The sequence below is a fragment of the Ursus americanus genome, chromosome 10, assembly GCF_024610735.1.
Source record: "Ursus americanus isolate L20-20 chromosome 10, mUrsAme1.1.p, whole genome shotgun sequence".
Taxonomy (NCBI): Eukaryota; Metazoa; Chordata; class Mammalia; order Carnivora; family Ursidae; genus Ursus; species Ursus americanus.
In genome coordinates, this window is record NC_142136.1 from 53,366,929 (window position 1) to 53,386,819 (window position 19,891).

At 37.4% G+C, this 19,891-nt stretch overlaps 1 protein-coding gene across 1 annotated transcript in view; it reads right to left on the reverse strand.

Moving 5' to 3' along the window:
• The window catches only part of NUFIP1 (nuclear FMR1 interacting protein 1), a 43,791-nt gene that overhangs the window by 23,067 nt on the left and 833 nt on the right, over nucleotides 1-19,891 (reverse strand). The window contains exons 2-6 of the mRNA XM_045796775.2: nucleotides 18,112-18,194; nucleotides 15,943-16,041; nucleotides 15,197-15,259; nucleotides 14,336-14,412; nucleotides 2,885-2,977 (exon numbers count right to left, since the gene is read on the reverse strand). Of these exons, the coding sequence (XP_045652731.1) occupies nucleotides 2,885-2,977; nucleotides 14,336-14,412; nucleotides 15,197-15,259; nucleotides 15,943-16,041; nucleotides 18,112-18,194 (415 nt within the window). The remainder of the gene's footprint in view (nucleotides 1-2,884; nucleotides 2,978-14,335; nucleotides 14,413-15,196; nucleotides 15,260-15,942; nucleotides 16,042-18,111; nucleotides 18,195-19,891) is intronic.

Here is a 19,891-nt window from a genome sequence, read left to right on the forward strand (position 1 = left end):
GTCTGCCTTCGGCTCAGGGCGTGATCCCGGCGTTCTGGGATCGAGCCCCACATCAGGCTCCTCCGCTATGAGCCTGCTTCTTCCTCTCCCACTCCCCCTGCTTGTGTTCCCTCTCTCGCTGGCTGTCTCTGTCTCTGTCAAATAAATAAATAAATAAAATCTTTAAAAAAAAAAAAAAGAAAAAAAGAAAATCTTTAAAAAAAAAAAAATCTTCAAGTCTGTGAATTCATCTAGTTCTCCTTTGAGGCAGTCAATAATTTTTGCTTTATGTTTTTTAAAGTTATGTTACTAGTCACATATAGATTTATGGATTATTCTGTCTTCCTGTTGCTTCCTGTTCCTTTTAATATTATAAAATATCCATACATATCTCTAGTACACTTCTTTCTTTAACACCTACTTTGTCTGATAATAATACTATTGTTATCAGGTTACTTTTGGTTGGTGTTTGCATAGTATAGCAAAATTGGTGCTGGATCAACCACAATTCATATGAGGGGAGTAGAAAAGAATCCCAATCCTTATGCTATGTATAAAAATTAATTCAAGATACAAACATGAATAGTAAAGAAATAAATCCAAAAGAAAACATAGAAGAATAGCTTCATGACCTTGCTGTAAGAAAAGATTTCTTAAGTGGAACACAAACAACACTGGTCATGAACTGGACTTCATGAAAATCAAGAACTTTTATTATCAAAAGACACCATTAGGGACTTCTGTTTATGGCCAAAATAAAGTAACAAGGACTAGATTTATTCTCCCACTTCAAACAACCAAAAATCTAGGCAAAACACAGAAGTGTACCAGAAATGGTTAACTATGTAGGTATCGCAGCCTTTAGCCAGGCTAGATTAGCCATCAGCTAACCAACGCCCAGCTGTGACTGAGCCTTGTCAAGATCAGCAGGTATGTCTAACTGAACTCCAAATGACCCCGGTTGTTTGAACAATTAATACTTACTACTATATCGGGGGAAAAAGGACACCCATTAAGACAGTAAAAAGGCAAATCACAAATTGTGAGGGTGTACTTGCAATATATCTACTCTACTCAAGAAAGGATTTGTGTCTAAGTAAATAACTCCTACCAATCAAGAGAAGCAACCCAATTAAAAACTGGTCAAAAACTTGACGAGGAAATACCAAAATGGCTGATAAGCATATAAAAAGTTTTCCAACATCATTAGTCAAGAGGGAAATGGGGGGACATGAGGAAAAGGTGTAACCAAGCATGAACCAAAGACAGAGCAATCAGATGCACGAGCAGGAATGTAAACTGGTACAACCATTACGGAAAATTGTTTGGCTTTATCTATTAAAACTAAACATACAGGTGCCCAATGATTCAGCATATATATATGACCAGTGAAAATGAGAACTTAGGTCCCCAAAAGACATGTAAAAGAATGTTCACTGCAGCCTATATTCATAATAACCCAAACTGGAAACAACCCAAATATCCAAAAGTAGAATGGATATTCTCACAAATGAGTAATACACAACAATAAGAATGAACAGTTTAGAGCTACACACAATATGGGTTAATACTACAAAACAATTCCACACCACAGAAATCACACACCAAAGAATATACATCATATGATTCTATTTATATAAGGTTCCAAGAGCACGTAAAATAACTCTATGATTACAGAAATCAGAAAAGAGGTTATCATTGTGGGGAGACAATGAACTAGGGAAAGCTTAAGGAAAATTTATGAGGTGAAGATGTTCTGAATATTATTAATCTGTGTGGAGGTTACATGGGTGTGTAGGTGTGTGTATGTGTATAAATTTGAGTCATACATTTGAGATTTGTGTCTTTTATTTATATTAAAAATAAACTTCAGTTAAAAAATAAAATGGAAAAAATTCTGAAAAAAATTCTATGAAGGTGAGGGGTTGGGGAAAATAGGGTGTCTCATACATTGCTGGTGGGAGAGTTAACTATGATAGATACTTGGCAGTCAGCCATTAATACTACAAATACACATGTATCTGGGGCGCCCAGGAGGCTCAGTCAGTTAAGCTTCCGACTCTTGACTGAACCTCAGGTCATGGTCTCAGGGTCATGGGATTGAGCCTCAAATCAGGCTCTGTGTCAACAGGAAGTCTGCTCGGGATTCTCTTCCTCTCCCCCTCCCTCTGCCCCTCTCTGCCATGCTCTCTCTCCATTGCTCTCTCTAATAAATAAATCTTAAAAAACAACAAAAAATAAAAAACAAAAACAAATACACATATTATCTTCTGACTCAGCAAATCCACTTCTAGAAATCCATCCTCAGGAATACCTGCATATGTGTAAAACATATGTACAGGGCAATAATGGCAAATTTTTATTAGTAAAAGACTGGTAAGAACTTAAGTATCTGACAATAGGAAATTGGCTTTAAAAAAAAAAAAAAAACCCTGTGGGACACCTAAGGATTCTACACATCCTTGAAGAATGAGGAAGCTAGTTATGCATTAATATCTCCAAGTATATCATTTGGCTAAAAAAAGCAAAGTGTAGAATAGTGTCAAAAAGGAAAAAAAGAAAAGACTATTATCTCACGTGCTATATACAAATGAAGTATTTCTGGAAGGATAAAATGGGTTGTCTCTGGGAAGGAGAACCATTTAGTTAGGAGACAAAGACAAAAGACTTATCGTTAATAAATAATATAAATAACAAATCTTTTTGAAAACCACATGAATATAGGGTACTACTTATTTAAAAATATAATTTAAAGAAATTCTGAAGTAAAAAAGTTATAAAAGAAAAGATTTCAGAATTAAGAGTGTAGAAATTTTAAGATTTTGCTACATGCTCTTGTTTATTATTTGTAAGTATACTTGTTTGAAATAAGCATGGAGAATGCAAGCAATTTTAAGGAACTTACCCATACTGTGTTGTTGTCAAAACTGCTCCTCTCTTTTCCTTTTCAAGTTTTAACTTTTTCTTTCTTTCGATATTGGCCAGAGTTGGGTAGTTTCTAAGAAACAATAAAAGTCAATTATAAAAGGGCTTTTAGAGTACAAATTTAATTATGCAATCAAGCAATTATTGCATTTAGCAATTTTTGTTTAATTAATGACCAATACAATAAATCATTTTAAATCTTTAATTCTTTCTAGAATTTTTTTTAAGGGAAATAAGTAGCCTATGCCAATGCTACTCAAAATGTAAACCAGCTGTCAGTCTACAAACTTTGCTACCAGTCTATGTGCAGGTTAAGGAGCTTACACTAGAAACTGAATTAAATATCATAAAATGTGCTCAAACTGATACAGTTCATTTACTTGCCATGTACCCATAAATGCTATTTTAAAAAAGTAAGTCTATGCAACTACTTATGCAAATACATACTAGGTACACCCAAAGCTACCAAAATGAGGAAGAAAAAGGTCTCAAAAAAGGTAGTCTGGTAGAAGGATGAGAAAAAGCACACAAATAACTAAAACAAAGGTCAAAACATAATAAAAATACCCCAAAGAGTAAAAACACGAGGTGGGAGGAAAAGATCATATCTAGCTGGAGAAATCCAGAAATCCAGAAAGATGAAAGAAGCTGGTCTTACATGGTGTTGATAAATAGAAATTAGGTGGAAAAGCTTCAGTGTTCTAAGTAGAGCAAACAATGCAAACAAGCCAAGGCCTCAGAAGGTGTCAAGATATCCAGGGAATGGCAAGTGGTTCGTTATGTATGGTTACAAGCAAGGGAGGCCACGGCCATTAAATAATGTGCCTTGAATACCAGATTAGAAATTTTATATTTAATTCAGTGGCAATGGGGAGCCACTGAAAATTAAGAACAGGGAGAGATATGTACAAGGCAGTGATTAAGATTAAATCTGACGACAGCATGCAAGGTGAATTGCTCTGACAAAGCTTTCTTTCTTCTTCGGCCCAGTTGTGCGGAGATGCGAGCACCAAACTCTGGTGGTGAAGGGAACGGATCCTAGGAGTATAAGAAAGTACGAAGGGAGGGGAAACATAGACAGCCCGCTACCACTCAGCTTGGCTAGTCATCAGAGTAAATTTTAAGAAATACCAACAAATTGCATTCTGCCATTGTTTCTAGGACATTGTCCCCCGCTTCTTTTTTTTTTTCTTTTTTTTAACATCTGCATCACTGACTTGAATGGCATAGACAATATGAAACCTTTAGGTTGGCCACATTGGAAGATAAGCATGGCAATGACATTGAGTAAGTGGTGAAATAATTAGAAAAAAAGGCAATGAATTTCAATGAGGACAGTGCCAAGCATTCCAGCCAAGATCTATCCAGCCAAGAAAAGTAAACTCCATAAATAAAAGATGATGAATGTACAAGCTATAAATAAACATAAGAGGGAAAGATCAAGGTCATAGGAGATAAAAATCTGACAGCCAGTCAGCACCATATGACTGGACTTCTGGAAAGCAAACATCATCTAAGGTTATGTGAAATGGAGTCTGGCACATGTACAAGTGTGAAATCTTCCTCTCGTAGAACTCAAAAGTGGTCAGAAACTCTCAGGGCACTGTGTCCAGCTTTGTGCTTCTAAACTGAAAAGGAATGTTAAGGAAAAATAAAACTTGGATGGGATTCAGAAGAGACTCAAAGATGATTAACAGGCTGAAAACTAAAACCTCTGAGGAAAGATGAAAGGAACTGGAACTATTTGCAGCCTCTAAAAGAGGAAGAGAAGTGACAATAAATGCTCTTACAGAAAGGATGGTAGCCAGCTGGTCTCAATCTGAAGACAGAAATATGCAGAAGCAGAAATGGTGAGAAAAACAGTGATGACTTTCACAGGCCCCACGCTGTCTAGGCATATAACTCACAGCTACTCAACACCCTTCACGTCTCCGAAACGCACTTATTCTTACTACTAGGGTCTCTTCAACATTTTTCTTCTGAGTATTGCAGACCCTTAACGTATTGAGCCATATGCTGAACAATAAAGATTTCGTACTACAGTGTACCGTGTACAAGCGAGCAGATGCTACCTAAGTGCTTCCCAATGGAAAAAATGTAAACGTTTGTTATGGCAAGTGGATTTTTCGTGAGATCTAAGAAAGAATTCCTTAAACAAGATATTAAGGATGCTGTGCAAACTCCTTTGGTGGAAGTCTTTTAAAACAGCTCACTTTCTCTTTCTGGCAGATCAAAGTATCACTTCCTGAAAGTTACGGGATCTTTCAATAGCCCTTGCAAAGCTAGAAGATGCCACTTTTCAGTGCTTAAAGTAAAACCCTCTTCCAAAATGTATACCATTCTTATTTACACAGAACCTAGAGACTAAAAACTAGGAAAAACAAAGGCACTAGAAAGCAAATGATCCAAAAAAAAAAAAAAAAGGAAACCAGAAACACAAAACCATGTTACACATACAAAAAAAAAAAAAATCAGAAAGCCCCCTCCAGCAACATAATACTGAAATACAAGAATAAGGAGAAGTCTGGAGCTTTGATACATGAAAAACCAAAACACAGTTAAGATTCCTAAAGTACACTTGAAATAAATCCAAAGACTGTTAAGAAAAAAAACATATACTGTCTGAGGTTACACAATTACAAAATACAGACAAAACTTAGTCTGGTGTCTCCTGTTAGAGAATACCCGGGTATGATGAACTTACAAAGCATATGACAAGTGCTATTTTCAGAGTTGGTTTCTCTGCTTTTACCGGCTAAAATCACTTTTTCACTATACTTCCACCTTTCCCCAATACTCCACGAGGAAATGGCCCTGAAACCATATGTCCTTTCTCTTTCCCCTCCTTTCATGTCTTCCCTACCCTTTGCCCTCCCCTTGCCTAAGCCTTAAGTATGCAGTGACAATCCTTAAGCACTGCAATCGATAAAATGGGCAAAACTGTGCCACCTGTGATCCTAGAACCATCATTTTGGTTACATTATACTCTGACTCTTTGCCGCTCAAATCACCACCCACTTACCGACTTTTCCCCTAAACCTATTCTCTATAATAACACAATCCCTCTTTATTGGCATTGACCCACAACTGTTTCAACACAAGCCATACCACTGTATTTTTATTTCAAAGTCTTTCTGAACTTCAAAAAGACATAGCATGTTTTAGAAGCCGACCCCCCTCTGTTGGAATTCTGAAAGAAATGGAGATACAGTTTAAAAGGATCCCCTCAGCACCACAGTAACTACTGAAACGAAGATCACAAAACTACTCCACCTAGTGGACCCACAATCTACTGTAAACTATGTTTCAGTGTTTCTAGCCAACTTCTGCTGTTTTCTATAATGCCCAATCACACAGCATTTGTACCTCACAGGTCAGGAATTAAGAAAGAATCACTTCTGGCGGGGTGAGGTGGGGTAAGGGGCGGGTTGAAAGCTGTTAGTAGAAAGACTTAAAGTTTTTAATTAAACACAGTGGGCATCCCTGGATTTGGATAGATAAAGGAATAAGAGCAAAGATGTGCCTCCTTTAAAGACAAAGAACAACATACCAAGCAAATCTTTAGCATTTTCTTCCAACTCTAAAATTCTTGCTATATGAAAGTCTTTTACAAGGTTTTCTAACACAGCAATTACATAAAGATCTTATCTTTCCTGCATGTTAAAGAATACAGTGCCTTCCTCAGAGAGAATGTGGCCCTCAAAAGAAAATTCAAGACAGAAGGACTATCCTGCCACATCAACATGAAATTTATTCTTTTCAGGCCTTCAAATGACATTTTTTAAAAATTGAGAATGATAGAAATTTAGAAAGTAAATATATTTTTATAATAAGTTTTTTAAAAACTGCTAGTGGAGAAAATGTTAATGTATTCTTGAGAAATCTATCAAATGTGCCAAAAGAGAAATGTTTCCCATACTTTTTATTAATAAAGTACATTTATAGAAATAATGTATGAGCATGTTATAGCAAAAGAACTTCAGAAACAAGATATGGAATAACCTCAGATGAATTAGCAAGTGCCAAGCGATAATTTCAGAACACTGTATTAACAAGGCCACATCACGGGTACGAATGAACTTCATCCCAAATTGTCATCCTCACCCAATTTCCTCATTCTCTTTAAACATCTCTAAATTTCACAAATCTGTAATTTCATTTATTCACTTCAAAGGTTTTGCCCATTCCTCTTCCAAGACATTTCTGTCCACTATCATAGTATACCTTCAGTCTACATTCTAGAAACTAGAACTACACTCTATCCTATTCCCTGTGCCCTCACCTATCTTACATAAAAATCATCAGTTAGCATATTAAACACTTGTTCAATTTTATCCTTTATTCAAGATAGACCTGCTTCCAAAAACCACTTACAAGTTTTGAAATACAATGAGCTTTAAACTTCGCCACCAACCACTGACGCAAACACTACTACCTGCCTGTTCTCTCCTCTTCCTTAACAATTTCATCTGTGGATGTTCTACCGACTCTGTTGTCACCAAGGTGGTCAAGCAACCCACTTGTAGCCAAGGAGAGCTACGTAGAAGTCTCCTAGTTGGATCTAAAAAATAAAGCTATTGTTGTCCCAGTGAAAAGAGGAAAATTCAGCTTTGTGTGCCTTTTGCCTTTTTCTCATCATCCTACCTGGAATGAAGGCATAATACATGGATATGCAGGAACCTTCTAGTGGACATGAAGATGAAAGCTACCTACTAAGAAGCAACAAGCAAGAAAATGTGCCTGATGGTACCGCTAAGTGGCAACAGTAGCCCTGGACTTTTTTTCTACCCAGGAAAAATAGCCCTCTTTGTGCTAAGCTAGGGTAGTAAGGTCGCTGTTCCATTGGCTGAAACAGGATCCTAACCGATGTAAGCACCACTGTACTCTAGCCATCCTCTTTCAGCTGAGTGCTGTCCAAGCCCTACTAGGCACATCTTGATTTAAAAACTTGCCTCCTAAAAGCAGTTTCTTATAAAATTAACCATATGCTTCTTATAAAGTTATACTTATTATATGACAAAACAATCCCACTTCCAGGTATTTACCCAAATAAAAAAAAAAAAAGAATATAAACAAAACAAAAACCTGTATCATCAATGTTTACAAAGACTTCACTCATACTCGCCAAATATGGGTAACATCCCAAACGTCCCTCAATTGGGAAATAAATGAACAAACTGTGGTACATCCATATAATGGAACAGAATAGCAACAGAAAGGAACAAACTACTGCTACATAAATGAATCTCGAATGCACTACGCTAAGTCAAAGAGTCAGACTCAAAAAGCCACACACTGAATGATTCCAGTTACATCATGTTCTGCAAAGATAGGAATATAGGAGCAGGAAAAAGATCATTGGTTGTCAGGGATTAGAGCTGGGGGTAGAAGTTGACCACAAAGGGCATGAGGGAATTTTGGGGGTTTAATGAACAGTCCTATACCTTGATTGTGGCAGCGATTACATGACAATATACATCTGTTGAAACTACATATTAAAAAGGATGAATTTCACTGTATGTACAACATACCTTAAAATAAATGGGGAGGATGGGTGGATGGGCACTATACCTCCTACAAGAGGTCTTGCAAAACAAATTTGGAAGCCCTGCCTTCCAAAGATTCCAAGTACCCCCGACCAGACATTATTATACCTGCATGGCTAAAATTAAACCTTCAGTTGTCTGTGGTCTCATGGCCATCTCACATATATTTATCTTATATCTCATATTAGGGTAAGAGTCTTAAAGGCAAGACGAGTAGACACTCGTGTCTACTCCTATATGTTTTTGGTGACCTCAGCCATATATAATAAAACCCTTGCCTTTTCAAATACCAAATGTTTACCTCTAATTTTTAAGCTAAACGATTGTCAAGAAGTTAGCCAAAGGTATCATAATGTATATTAACATAAGGTATCATAACAAACATATCATAATTTACATTAACATAATATAAATTCAAAGGCTACTAAGATTTCTCGCTAACATTAGAAAATCAAACTAGCCTTCTACCAGAGCCTTTACACTTGCTACCTAAGCGGGTTTTTGTCTTCAAATGTTAATATACCTTAAGTTTCTCTAGCCAGTGGAAATTTTTTCCTTTAAAGCACTTTTTACACAAAACCACAAGAGGGCATAGTTCATATTCACATAGGGAAAGCTACTCTAGAAAGTAATGCATTCAAACACAGATCAATTTGGTTTGTCCAGTGATGGTCTGTCCTATGTGGTAAGAATTTAATGTTCAAAACCACAGCAGTTTAAGTACCATTAGCTATTATTACTGATTTCCAACCACAATTATTAGCCAGATCAACACACTTTTACCCAATTTCTCTAAAAAAAAAAAAAAAAAAACAGGTGAGATGCCTGGGTGGCTCAGTCGGTTAAGCATCTGCCCTCGGCTCAGTTGATGATCCCAGGAGTCCCGCATTGGGCTCCATGCTCAGCAGGAAGCCTGCTTCTCCCTCTGCCTGATGCTCCCCCTGCCTGTGTGCGCTGGCACTCCCTCTCTCTGACAAATAAATAAATAAAATCTTTTAAATAAATAAATGAATAAACAAACTGGGTAGGGAGGTGAGGACAGAAAGGGATAACAGAAGAAGGTAAAGGGAGTATGGGATGGGAGGTCTCAACTAGTGCCATACCAGGCAGAGGTGACAGTGAGAGCTGGATAGAATGGAGGTTATAATAAAGAGGAGTATGCCCAAGGGCACCTGGCTGGCTCAGTCGGTAGAGCATGTGACTCTTGATCAAGGTTTTGAGTTCAAGCCCCACACTGGGTGTAGAGATGACTTAAAAATTAAAACAAAAACAAAAACTAAAAAAAACTTATAGAAAGATGAGTATGCCCAGCTTTAAGATTTCCAGGCAAAAAGTCCAGAATATAAGATCCAGACTGTGATCAGGAAAGGGAGTGGCTAAAATTGCATGTGAAGGACACCAGAAATCTGAATATAAGCTATGAGTCTCAAAAAGTCAGGGGAATTCAAAGTATACACCCTGCTGTGGGAGCATCTGATATGCCAATGGCAGGTGGCAAAGGCAACTGCAATCCACTACAACCCATCTTGTTACGAATCACTGGGGAGGGTGTTAGAACTGCAGACAGCTGTGTAGACAGATGGCAGGAAATTCAAAGAAGGGTGAAGGAGCAATCATCTGCGTCCACATCAAGAAGGCCCTACATGTCATAAAATCAAATAGTCACTTTTTGTTCTTGTTTTACTTCACCTTTCCACAACAAACTACACTATTACTACTAACCACATCTTCCTTCTTGAAATCCTGCCCTCTAATGGCTTCCATGACATCTCATATTCCTAAGTTTTCTTCTACCTCTCCAGCTCTCACTTGGCAGTCTTACTGGTTTTTACTCTGTTAGGCCGTCTTCTCCTTTTACTCTATCCTCTCTCTCTGGGGGGAATGTGTTTACATTTGTAACTTCATGATTTAAAAATATATATCTCCAGCCCAGTCTGGTCCAAGACCCAATGTCTATGCAACATCTTCAAATAAATATCTCAGAATGTCCTCATGCTCAACAATGTCCAAAATCAATACATCCAAACCCTCTTCCAGGATTTACTGTTCACAGGGGCTCATATCAGGAACCCGAAAGTCTCCGCAAAACCTCTTTCCTCTTCAACCTCTTTTCATTCAATCCCCAAATAGTGCCCATTTACCTCCCAAATGTTTTATATCCACCTAGTTCTTTCTGTCCGTATCACTGCCATCTATTAAAAACTTCTATCATCTCTTACCTATACTCAAGTTCCTTGAACATGCCAATCCATCTGGATACTACTCCCTGCCTCCCCTCATCTTTTCCTAGTTAGATCTGAGTTCAGCTCAACCTCCCTTTGCCAAGGAACACTGCACTCCTCCAGACTACATGCTGAGAAGGAGGGAAGGACTGTGAGAGAGTGAAATAGCTAGACTTGTAGAACAGAGTCATTGAAAATGGTGACCATTATTAATAGTGTCTAATTTTCCCAGAGCTCATGATTCAATTTATACAGCCACTAGAGATAAGAGAACCAAGGCTGGCAAATCAGAAACTCATCTCAGACGTTTCCTACTGACTTAAGTGAACTCAAAACTTGTAAGATTCAACAACTAAGTTTAGTCAACTTCCTAGCTGCTTTATAATCTATGCTGTCTTGCAGCCATTGTCATCCTCCTCAAAAGAATTAAACACTTATAAAAGGGCCTGGCACCAATGAGCTGCACTAACTTCCAACTGATCAAAGTCAGGGCTAAGTAGCAAGGGGAACAGGCTAGTGTTTTAGCAGTTACGTCACTTCCATCCCATCTAGCAGGATACAATCTTCGACCCTGTCAGCATCCGCTCTTCGAACACTATCAGACAGGAAATGGAGTTAACTCTTCTTGTTTTAATATTCCTCTGTGTAAAATAATAAAAAGATATAACCTATTGATAAAAACAAAGAAGCAAAGCAAAAACAAAACAAAATAACCATATACTTAGGGAGCTGTGAGGAGAAAAAATTGTATCTATAAAGAAGCCAGCTAAAGGGAGCAAGGTGCTTCGATAGGCCATGCTTCAGAATTCTTCCCTAAGTCAAACCACGTCATGGTCCTAACTACTCGAAGTTTGACCATGCAACTGGAGAAGCTCCCTTTGTGCTGAGACTGGGTGTTCCTACCCTGTGCCACTTCACAGAAATTCAATCAACAAATCTCCGCATGCTAAATTCCAGGCACAGTGCAAAGTGCAGCAGAACCAAAGATGTGCCAGACTCGGGATAACTATGCTATAATGTAACAGACGCTACTGCGGTGTGCTCACAAGCTACATTGTCCCAAATGAGGGAGTCAATAGTGCCTTAGCGGAGGCGGTCCCTGGATTGGCAGCCAGTCCACCGGCTGATACAACAACTCTGTAACTAAGGAAAATGTTTAGATCAGCTGACATCTTTTTCCTACCAAGATTTTCTCTCAATAAAAAAAGTAATGTATCAATTGACATTCTGATACAAGTTCCTTATCTCATCACAGACTAGCACTCTGGCAGCACTGAGCTAAAGAAAATGAAAATGAAGAAGAGTGATAAACCAGGTGACATTTGAGACAGATCTTCCAAGATCATAAGATTCTGCCAAGGAGGGGCGCCTGGGTGGCACAGCGGTTGAGCGTCTGCCTTCGGCTCAGGGCGTGATCCCGGCGTTACGGGATCGAGCCCCACGTCAGGCTCCTCCACTATGAGCCTGCTTCTTCCTCTCCCACTCCCCCTGCTTGTGTTCCCTCTCTCGCTGGCTGTCTCTATCTCTGTCAAATAAAAAAAATAAAAAAATAAAAAAAGATTCTGCCAAGGAGATAAAGAGAAAAAGGCATTCTAGTATACTCTACTCCGGGTGGCCCAAACTCCTTCATTTGTTAGCCTTAGATGTGACTGAAATCTATTAAATCCACCAAGTCCACGCTGACTGGCTAGACTCTACTTGCCTAAAAACTAAATTCTTCTGATTGTGCCTTCACCCTCATCCATCTCTGCACACAGTGTTCATAACTGATACTTACATGCACATTGACTAAATTCTGTGTGTTCTCAGCTGGTTCTAAATCTTTTTGTTATAGAATTACCTCCATAGCTTTCAAGGGCAGTCACTAACTTTTTCACCTAACAGTATAACATCTGCCACAACACTACACATGTAAGCAGATTTAAACTAAAAACTTAAGATACCATAGATGGACCTAGAGGGAATTATGGTAAGTGGAGTAAGCCAAAAAGAGAAAGATGAATACCATATGATCTCACTTATATGTGGAATCTGAAAAATAAAACAAATTAAATAATAAACGAAAAGCAGAGTCAAACCTATAGACACAGAGAACAAACTCATGGTTGCTAGAGGGGAGGTGGGTGGAGGGATGGGAAAATGGGTGAAGGGGAGTGGGAGACACAGGCTTCCAGTTATGGAATGACTAAGTCACTGGGATAAAAGGTACAGCATAGGAATACAGTCAATGGTATTATAATAGTGTTGTGACAGAAGGCAGCTACACTTGGGATGAGCACAGCATAACGTATATACTTACTGAATTACTACACTGCATACCCGAAACCAATATGACATTGTGTGCCAACTATACTCAAATATTAAAAAAAACAAAAACACGTATTTTAAGAGGTTTAAAAGTGAGACAGTGAGTGCTAAATAAAAGCATTAAGATACCCTAAGGTGTATTTCATTGGTACATTTACTCACAACCTCACATTGTGCCCATGGCACATATTAACAAACTAATAAAACATGCCATGTCATGTTTTATTGTTTCTTAGGCATCTGATCAAGCTTATCTCACTCACATATCCAAGACTTCGAGGATGATGATGGTGGTAATAAATACCCATAATTTTACTAACATCCTCTTTCTATAAAGTCAGTGCGGTCTCAAATTATTCGTTACACATAAAAATGTTGAATTTAGAAATAAACTAAAAAATTAAGTTGAACAAAGCAAAAATTTGACCTGCCCGTCAAAAGAGTTTTAAGTATCTTTCTTGACCTCAGAAGATAACTGTCCCCTTTTTCATCTCAGGCTCTCCTCATTTTTAATTCCACAAAAACACCATCCGACTTAAAAATGCATCTGATCATTCTCATAGTTCTGCCTAGTTTCGGCTGCTGGATGAGCTGTCATATTTCCTCTGAGAAGACAGTAGAAGTGTCCTACCGGGATTTTTCATGAGTATATTCTAGCTAGACATCTATTAAACTTTCTTCCCTAATAAGCATAAAGACACAAGTCACATGGCAAGGCTCAAATTTCTTAGACACTACTCACAGGAAAGAATTCCTGGTCTTTTTTTAATTAAGGATAAACCCATGTATCATTGCTCTACTTCCTCTAACTAGCATATTACAGTCATTCAACAGATTTTTGTTGGGGGAAAAAAAAATCAAAAGAAAAACACAGTAAAGTATTTTTTTAATAGGAGCACCCACTCATTACTGTCTGAGCACTGAACATCTAACATAGGTGGCATGTACTAGCTTCCCTCAAAGAGTAGAGTACGGTCCCATTATGACATTATTTACAAAGAGTTCCTATTAGGTCTTCTCAAAACTTATTCAATAACCACCTCGTATAATATAGCTCACAGCCCCATTCCCTAGTACCAACATTATAGTGGAATTCAACGAATCGAAACTACCCTAATAAAAATTGTCAGCTTATTTTTAAACCATCAAGTAACAATCTCAAATTCACTACACACCAACTCTGAAGAACAGCAAAATTAGGACTAGTCATTTTCAGAGGAATATTTGCAATGTTAAAAAACGCCATATTTCCTTTTTCAAATTACTCAGTAGGGCCAGGATGGGCATTATTTGGAAGTACTCAGCCTTGCCACAGTACAAGAAAGTCATTTCACTAGTTCTGAACTCTTGACTCACTTCCTTCTTTCTTCCCTCCATCTTGCAATCTCCTCTGGAGTGTCTAACTTGATCTTCTTCATACCAGGAGCATGCATCTAGGGAGAAAAAGCCTGCTGAACATCAGGAAGCATATCGTATGTGTTGGTTTTTGTTTTTTTTTTAACTTTTTGTTTTTTAAAGTAGGCTCCATGTCCACATGGGGCTTGAACTCACAACCCTGAGATCAAGAGTCACATGCTATTCCGACTGAACCAGCCAGGCGCCCTCATATTGTATGTTTCTGACTAAATTGCCAGTATCATGGAGGATAATGGAGACTCTGTACTCGACATTAAATTTATTAGCAGAGACAATTTTAAAACAAAGTAAGCGGGTTTTACCTATCCGTTATTATGACTTCTCCCTTAAAGGAAAAGGAGTGATTTTTGTGTGCTTAGATTAGTGCTACTGATAAAGAAAAAAGGAGTAACATAATTTTGATTACAAAGTAGGTATGTGACCATTTCTCAACTGACATCAAATACCCAAATGAATGACCTCCCAAGCAAAACTGATTAAGGCAGCTAAAGAAATACTGAATACACAGAATGATTTGAAGCAGCACAGTGGAGTAAAACAAGTATAGAATTTATGGTCAAGAAACTCAAGTGCAAGAATCAGTTCTAAGGTCCTGGGCAAGTCATTTTTTTTTCATCTATTAACTGTGGCCAGTATTTATCTACTTCACATAGTGGTTTGTGAGGATAAAATTGAATAATACAAAGTACTCCATGAATGTTACTTATTATTAGTCTAGGTAAATGAAGAGCTGTGAGATAACAAATCGATGAAATAAAAAAAGCATAAATTAAAAAAAAAAAACCCCACCCAAGAACTTACATTTCTCCAATGAAACTGGACAATCTTCTCATGTGCACTAAAAGAACAATCTACTTCAGGACACTGCAAAAGTTTAGAAAAAAAAGACCATTCAATGTTTTCCATATTAAATTTACCCTACCACTACATATTCAGACATAATCTGGTTGAATTTCATAGTTATCCCATTTATGTGGTGTCATCATTCCATACTTGTGTCAATAGCGAAACAAACAGCACTCCAAAACAGGATTGTATTTAAAGAGGAATGACATTCTCAAAGCATATTGAACAGTAATATATATCACTTACTTCTCTACTTAGTAAATGCATGACATCGGCAATGCTATCAAATTTTCTTAATTCCTAAAGTTGAAGGGGCGTTCCTAATAACTGAAAAGAACCTTTCCAAATTAAGAACATTCTGATTAAATATTTTTTAAAAGTACTTAATGCGGTCCAGACCACCCTTAGAGAGTGATGGGCCATGGCAAATTACAGTGTGATTAATCGGTCAAGGGCAGCCTTAAAGAGGAAAAAACACAAAAAGGTGCATAGAGGAACTGGAGGTGAGGCCCAGCACTCTTACAAAGCAAGAGGTGCACACACACAGCTGTCAGACCTCCCTTCTTTGCTGCCATCTTGCCTCTTCCTGAAGCAGTGGGCTCCCCACCCCCAAACCATAAATTTAAGCAAAAAAGCTCAGAATTTCTACCAAATATACCCATTTTGTTAAATAAATTTCAGGGCAACCAAGAAAAACCTACTTTAGTATGTTCGGACATGTGTTTATCATACTTTTCTTGATTTTTAAAACCACGATCACAGGTATCACAAAAACAATGAAAAACTGGTTCTTTTCTTTTCTGCAAACAAAAACAGAGAGGCATTAGGCTTTTGATAAAAAATGTTTAATCAATAATAAAAATATAACTATCCGTCCAGTGTTATATACTTTGATTTTTCATATAACCCCTGTATGTGGGAGAAACTTCTGAATACATTTCTAATGAAGAGATAATTCTGTTATCCCTTATTTTATTTTTAAAAAATACATTAGGAAAAGCAGGCATGATAGAGAAATTTCAAATCTGAAAAGAGCTAATATAATCTGTGAGTAGATTTCAAATTGGTAACCTAATTAAGAGTATAGCATATGTCAAAATGATCTAATAATCAATATTGATGGTAAAAACAGCATTTCAACTTTTAGGGAAAAAAACTATATCAAATTTTTTTAAACCCCAAAAAGGAAAAAAAGAATCATTTAGTAAAGGTCTGTTATTTGCTCCAAATTTGCTATTTTTACGCTTAAACATAAAACAAAAAAGATTACTACAATGATAAGACTATATAGGAAATGCTATCCCATTGTTTAATGTTGGGATTATGTTAATAAATACATTATACATACACAATATTTTCTTAGTATTAGCTACAGTTTCCATGCCAAAATGAAGGATACTAAATTTCATGCTGCAGACTTTATGCAACTCATTCTAAAATAATGACATTACTTTTTTTAAAGATTTTAAGTAATCTCTACACCCAATGTGGGGCTCAAACTTACAACCCCAAGATCAAGAGTCACATGCTCTACCAACTGAGCCACCCAGGCACCCTGATATTTATACACCTTAAAACAGGCCAGATTTATAAGATTCATCAGAATAAAAGAAGCCTGGGACCTGGGTGGTTCAGTTGGTTAAGCAACCAGGACTCTTGATTTCGGCTCAGGTTATGATCTCAGGGTCTTGAGACAGAGCCCCAGTCTGTTCAGTGCTCAGTGGGGAGTCGGCTTGAGATTTTCTCTTCCTCTGCCCCTTCCCCCTGTGCACATATGTGCATGAGCTCTCTCTCTCTCCCCCCTACTTTCTAAAATAAATAAATAAATCTTAAAAAAAAAAAAGGAATAAAGGAAGCCTATTTTAAGATTTGGTCTCTGAAGCATAATCAAGAGTTGACCCTGATTTAAAAAAATAACTTTTTTCATAAAAATGATAAATATCCACTACTGAAGAGAACTGAAGCATTACAATGAATTAAGATAAACAAATAATAAATAACAATAATAACACACAAAAAAAAACCCTGTCTGAACAATTTCAGACATTACTTCAGGCACAGCAGATAAACTAATTATAAACTATTTTAAATTAACATTAAATTTTACTTGAATTTGACACAAGAAAAACTGCTGCAAATGCTTTTTTTCATCACAGAAATATTTGTTCCTAAAAGATCCGTGTCAAAAAGAAAAAGTACATAAAAAATAAAAGGTTTGAGTCACTGTAATTTGTTCTTAACTCCATGCTTTCAATTTTACAAGAGAAAAAGTTTGGACTTCTGTTCTTCTCCCTATATTCCATCCTTCCTGTCTCAACTTACTAATGTACATGTACACATATATACATATACATATTTTTTTAGTTCACCAAGGTTTAATAACATTTACATTTACTAGTAATCGTAATTCTCAATCATATTTATTCATGAAAATATACTGAAATGGATTGAATGTTTTCTTTTCTTTTTTTTTTTTAATTTATTTGAAAGAGAGTGAGTGAAAGAGAGAGCACAAGCAGGGGGAGCAGCAGGCAGAGGGAGAAGCAGGCTCCCCTGCTGAGCAGGGAGCCCAACGCGGGGCTTGATCCCAGGACTCTGGGATCACGACATGCGCCAAAGGTAGTCGCTTAACCAACTGAGCCACCCAGGTGCCCCTGAATGTTTTCTTTTTCTACAATTTCTCCGTTTATTTCTCAAAAAGATTTCGCTTAAAGTTTTTACTTAAAGCTAAGATCCTTAAAGATCCTATTATCGCAAGGCCTGTGTCAATAATGGATGCAAAACATCGAGACCGTTATGATAGAAACACAAGGCATGACACAGTGACACAGGGACCCAAGTGTCACATTCAAGAATATCTTTAAAAATACCTTTTTTTTCTGTTTCCTACTGGGAGGGAAGTTGACATCAGTGAACTTTCGATCATATTTTCGTGGAAAATAAGGATGTTTAACTAAAAAACAAAAAGAAATCCATAAATATTTGCAACTACACAATTTTTAAATTTTTATTTGCCCTAACATGTCAAAAATACTTGAGTAAAAACTACCTCTTCTAAGAAGAAAAGTAGTTCAAACAAATTAACAAAGATTAAGACTAGTCTACCAAATAAATATTTTTCAAATGAATTCATAATTGGTAAGATTAAATGTCCATACATGCTTTAGGTGTCAAAGTAAAAAAAGGAACAGCCACTTTAACCTGATGAAATTTCTTGTAGTTTTTTCAAACATTAGAAATGTAAACAGTGAAATCCCAATATAGTGCTTTCAGCATCAATTTTACACAGAACCTTGTGATCTATATTTTCTCTCAAATTCTTTCCTTTCTTAGTGCCATGACCCCACTCTGAAACCCTTATCTTTCACCTAGATTACTATGACAGCCTCCCCCATTGTCTTCCAGTTCCTGAGCCCTCTCTTTCAACAGACCCTGCATATTGACACCACAAAAATAATCCTCCACTGGTCACAATCCTGCTGGAAAAATCTACGAATGGCTTCACAGAGTCCTTCAATGAGATCTCAGTTTATTTTCTCATCCTACTCTTCCCCCCCGTGCCCTCCACTTACTTTGCTTCAGTCATACGAGAACAGCACAATTCTCAGAACTTACCTTGTATTCACACCACTTTGCCCCTACCTAAATGGTATTTCTTCTTAAATCCTAAACATCTCCCAAAACACTTCTTCCAAAAGCTTTCCCCAACTTCCTCTACACTCTGAAACCACCTTTCATATGCTTCCATCACCAGTTATGCTGTGCTGATTGACATTTATGAACCCGTCTCATCTGACTTAGAACTGTCTTAGGCACATTCCTATTCCCAGCATTTGTTACACAGTAAACACTGATTTGAATTCAAGTTGATGTAAATTAAATCTTATGCAGAGTTGGAGAATGGTTTCAAGTGAACAATCTCGTGGCTTTAAATATGATCTACATACTGATGACACCCAAATTCACAGCTCCAGCCACAAATCTCCCCTGGAGAGTACGAACTAACAGCCTATTCAGTATCTCTATTTTACATAAACATATTCCAAACTCTACTCCTCGTCTTCCTTCCAAATCTGTTCCACTCCCATCTTTCTGCTTGTTTGGCAAAAAACTTTAAGTTATTCTTGTCTCAGCTTTACCTCACACCTTATACCCGATTGTTCAGCAAATCAGGTTGGCCCTACCCTACCTTCTAAATAGATCTAAAATCCAACACCTCTCATTATGTCCTGGGCTCCACCCTGGTGGAAGTCCCCAATATCTCTCGCTTGGATAACTGCAATAGCTTCTTAATTCGTTTCCCTTTAAATCAACTCACATCAGTAGCCACATTAATCCTTCTAAAATATAAATCAAATCATGTCACTCCTCTGCATTACCCTTATCACAGGAGTAAAAAGTCAAAGTTCCATCATCTACAAGGCCCCAGCAGGTCTGCCCTCTTCCCCAGTCTTCTACAATTCTACCCCAGACTCCACCCTCTCTAGCCACACTGGCTCGGGTTCTGATCTATAGCTCCTGCCTCAAGGTCTTTGCACTTGCAGTTGATTCTGCTTGCATCCCTATTTCCCCAGATATATCCACAGCTCTGATCCCTCACCTCCCTGAGGTCTTTGCCAGAATGTCACTTTCTTTATGACACTGACATTT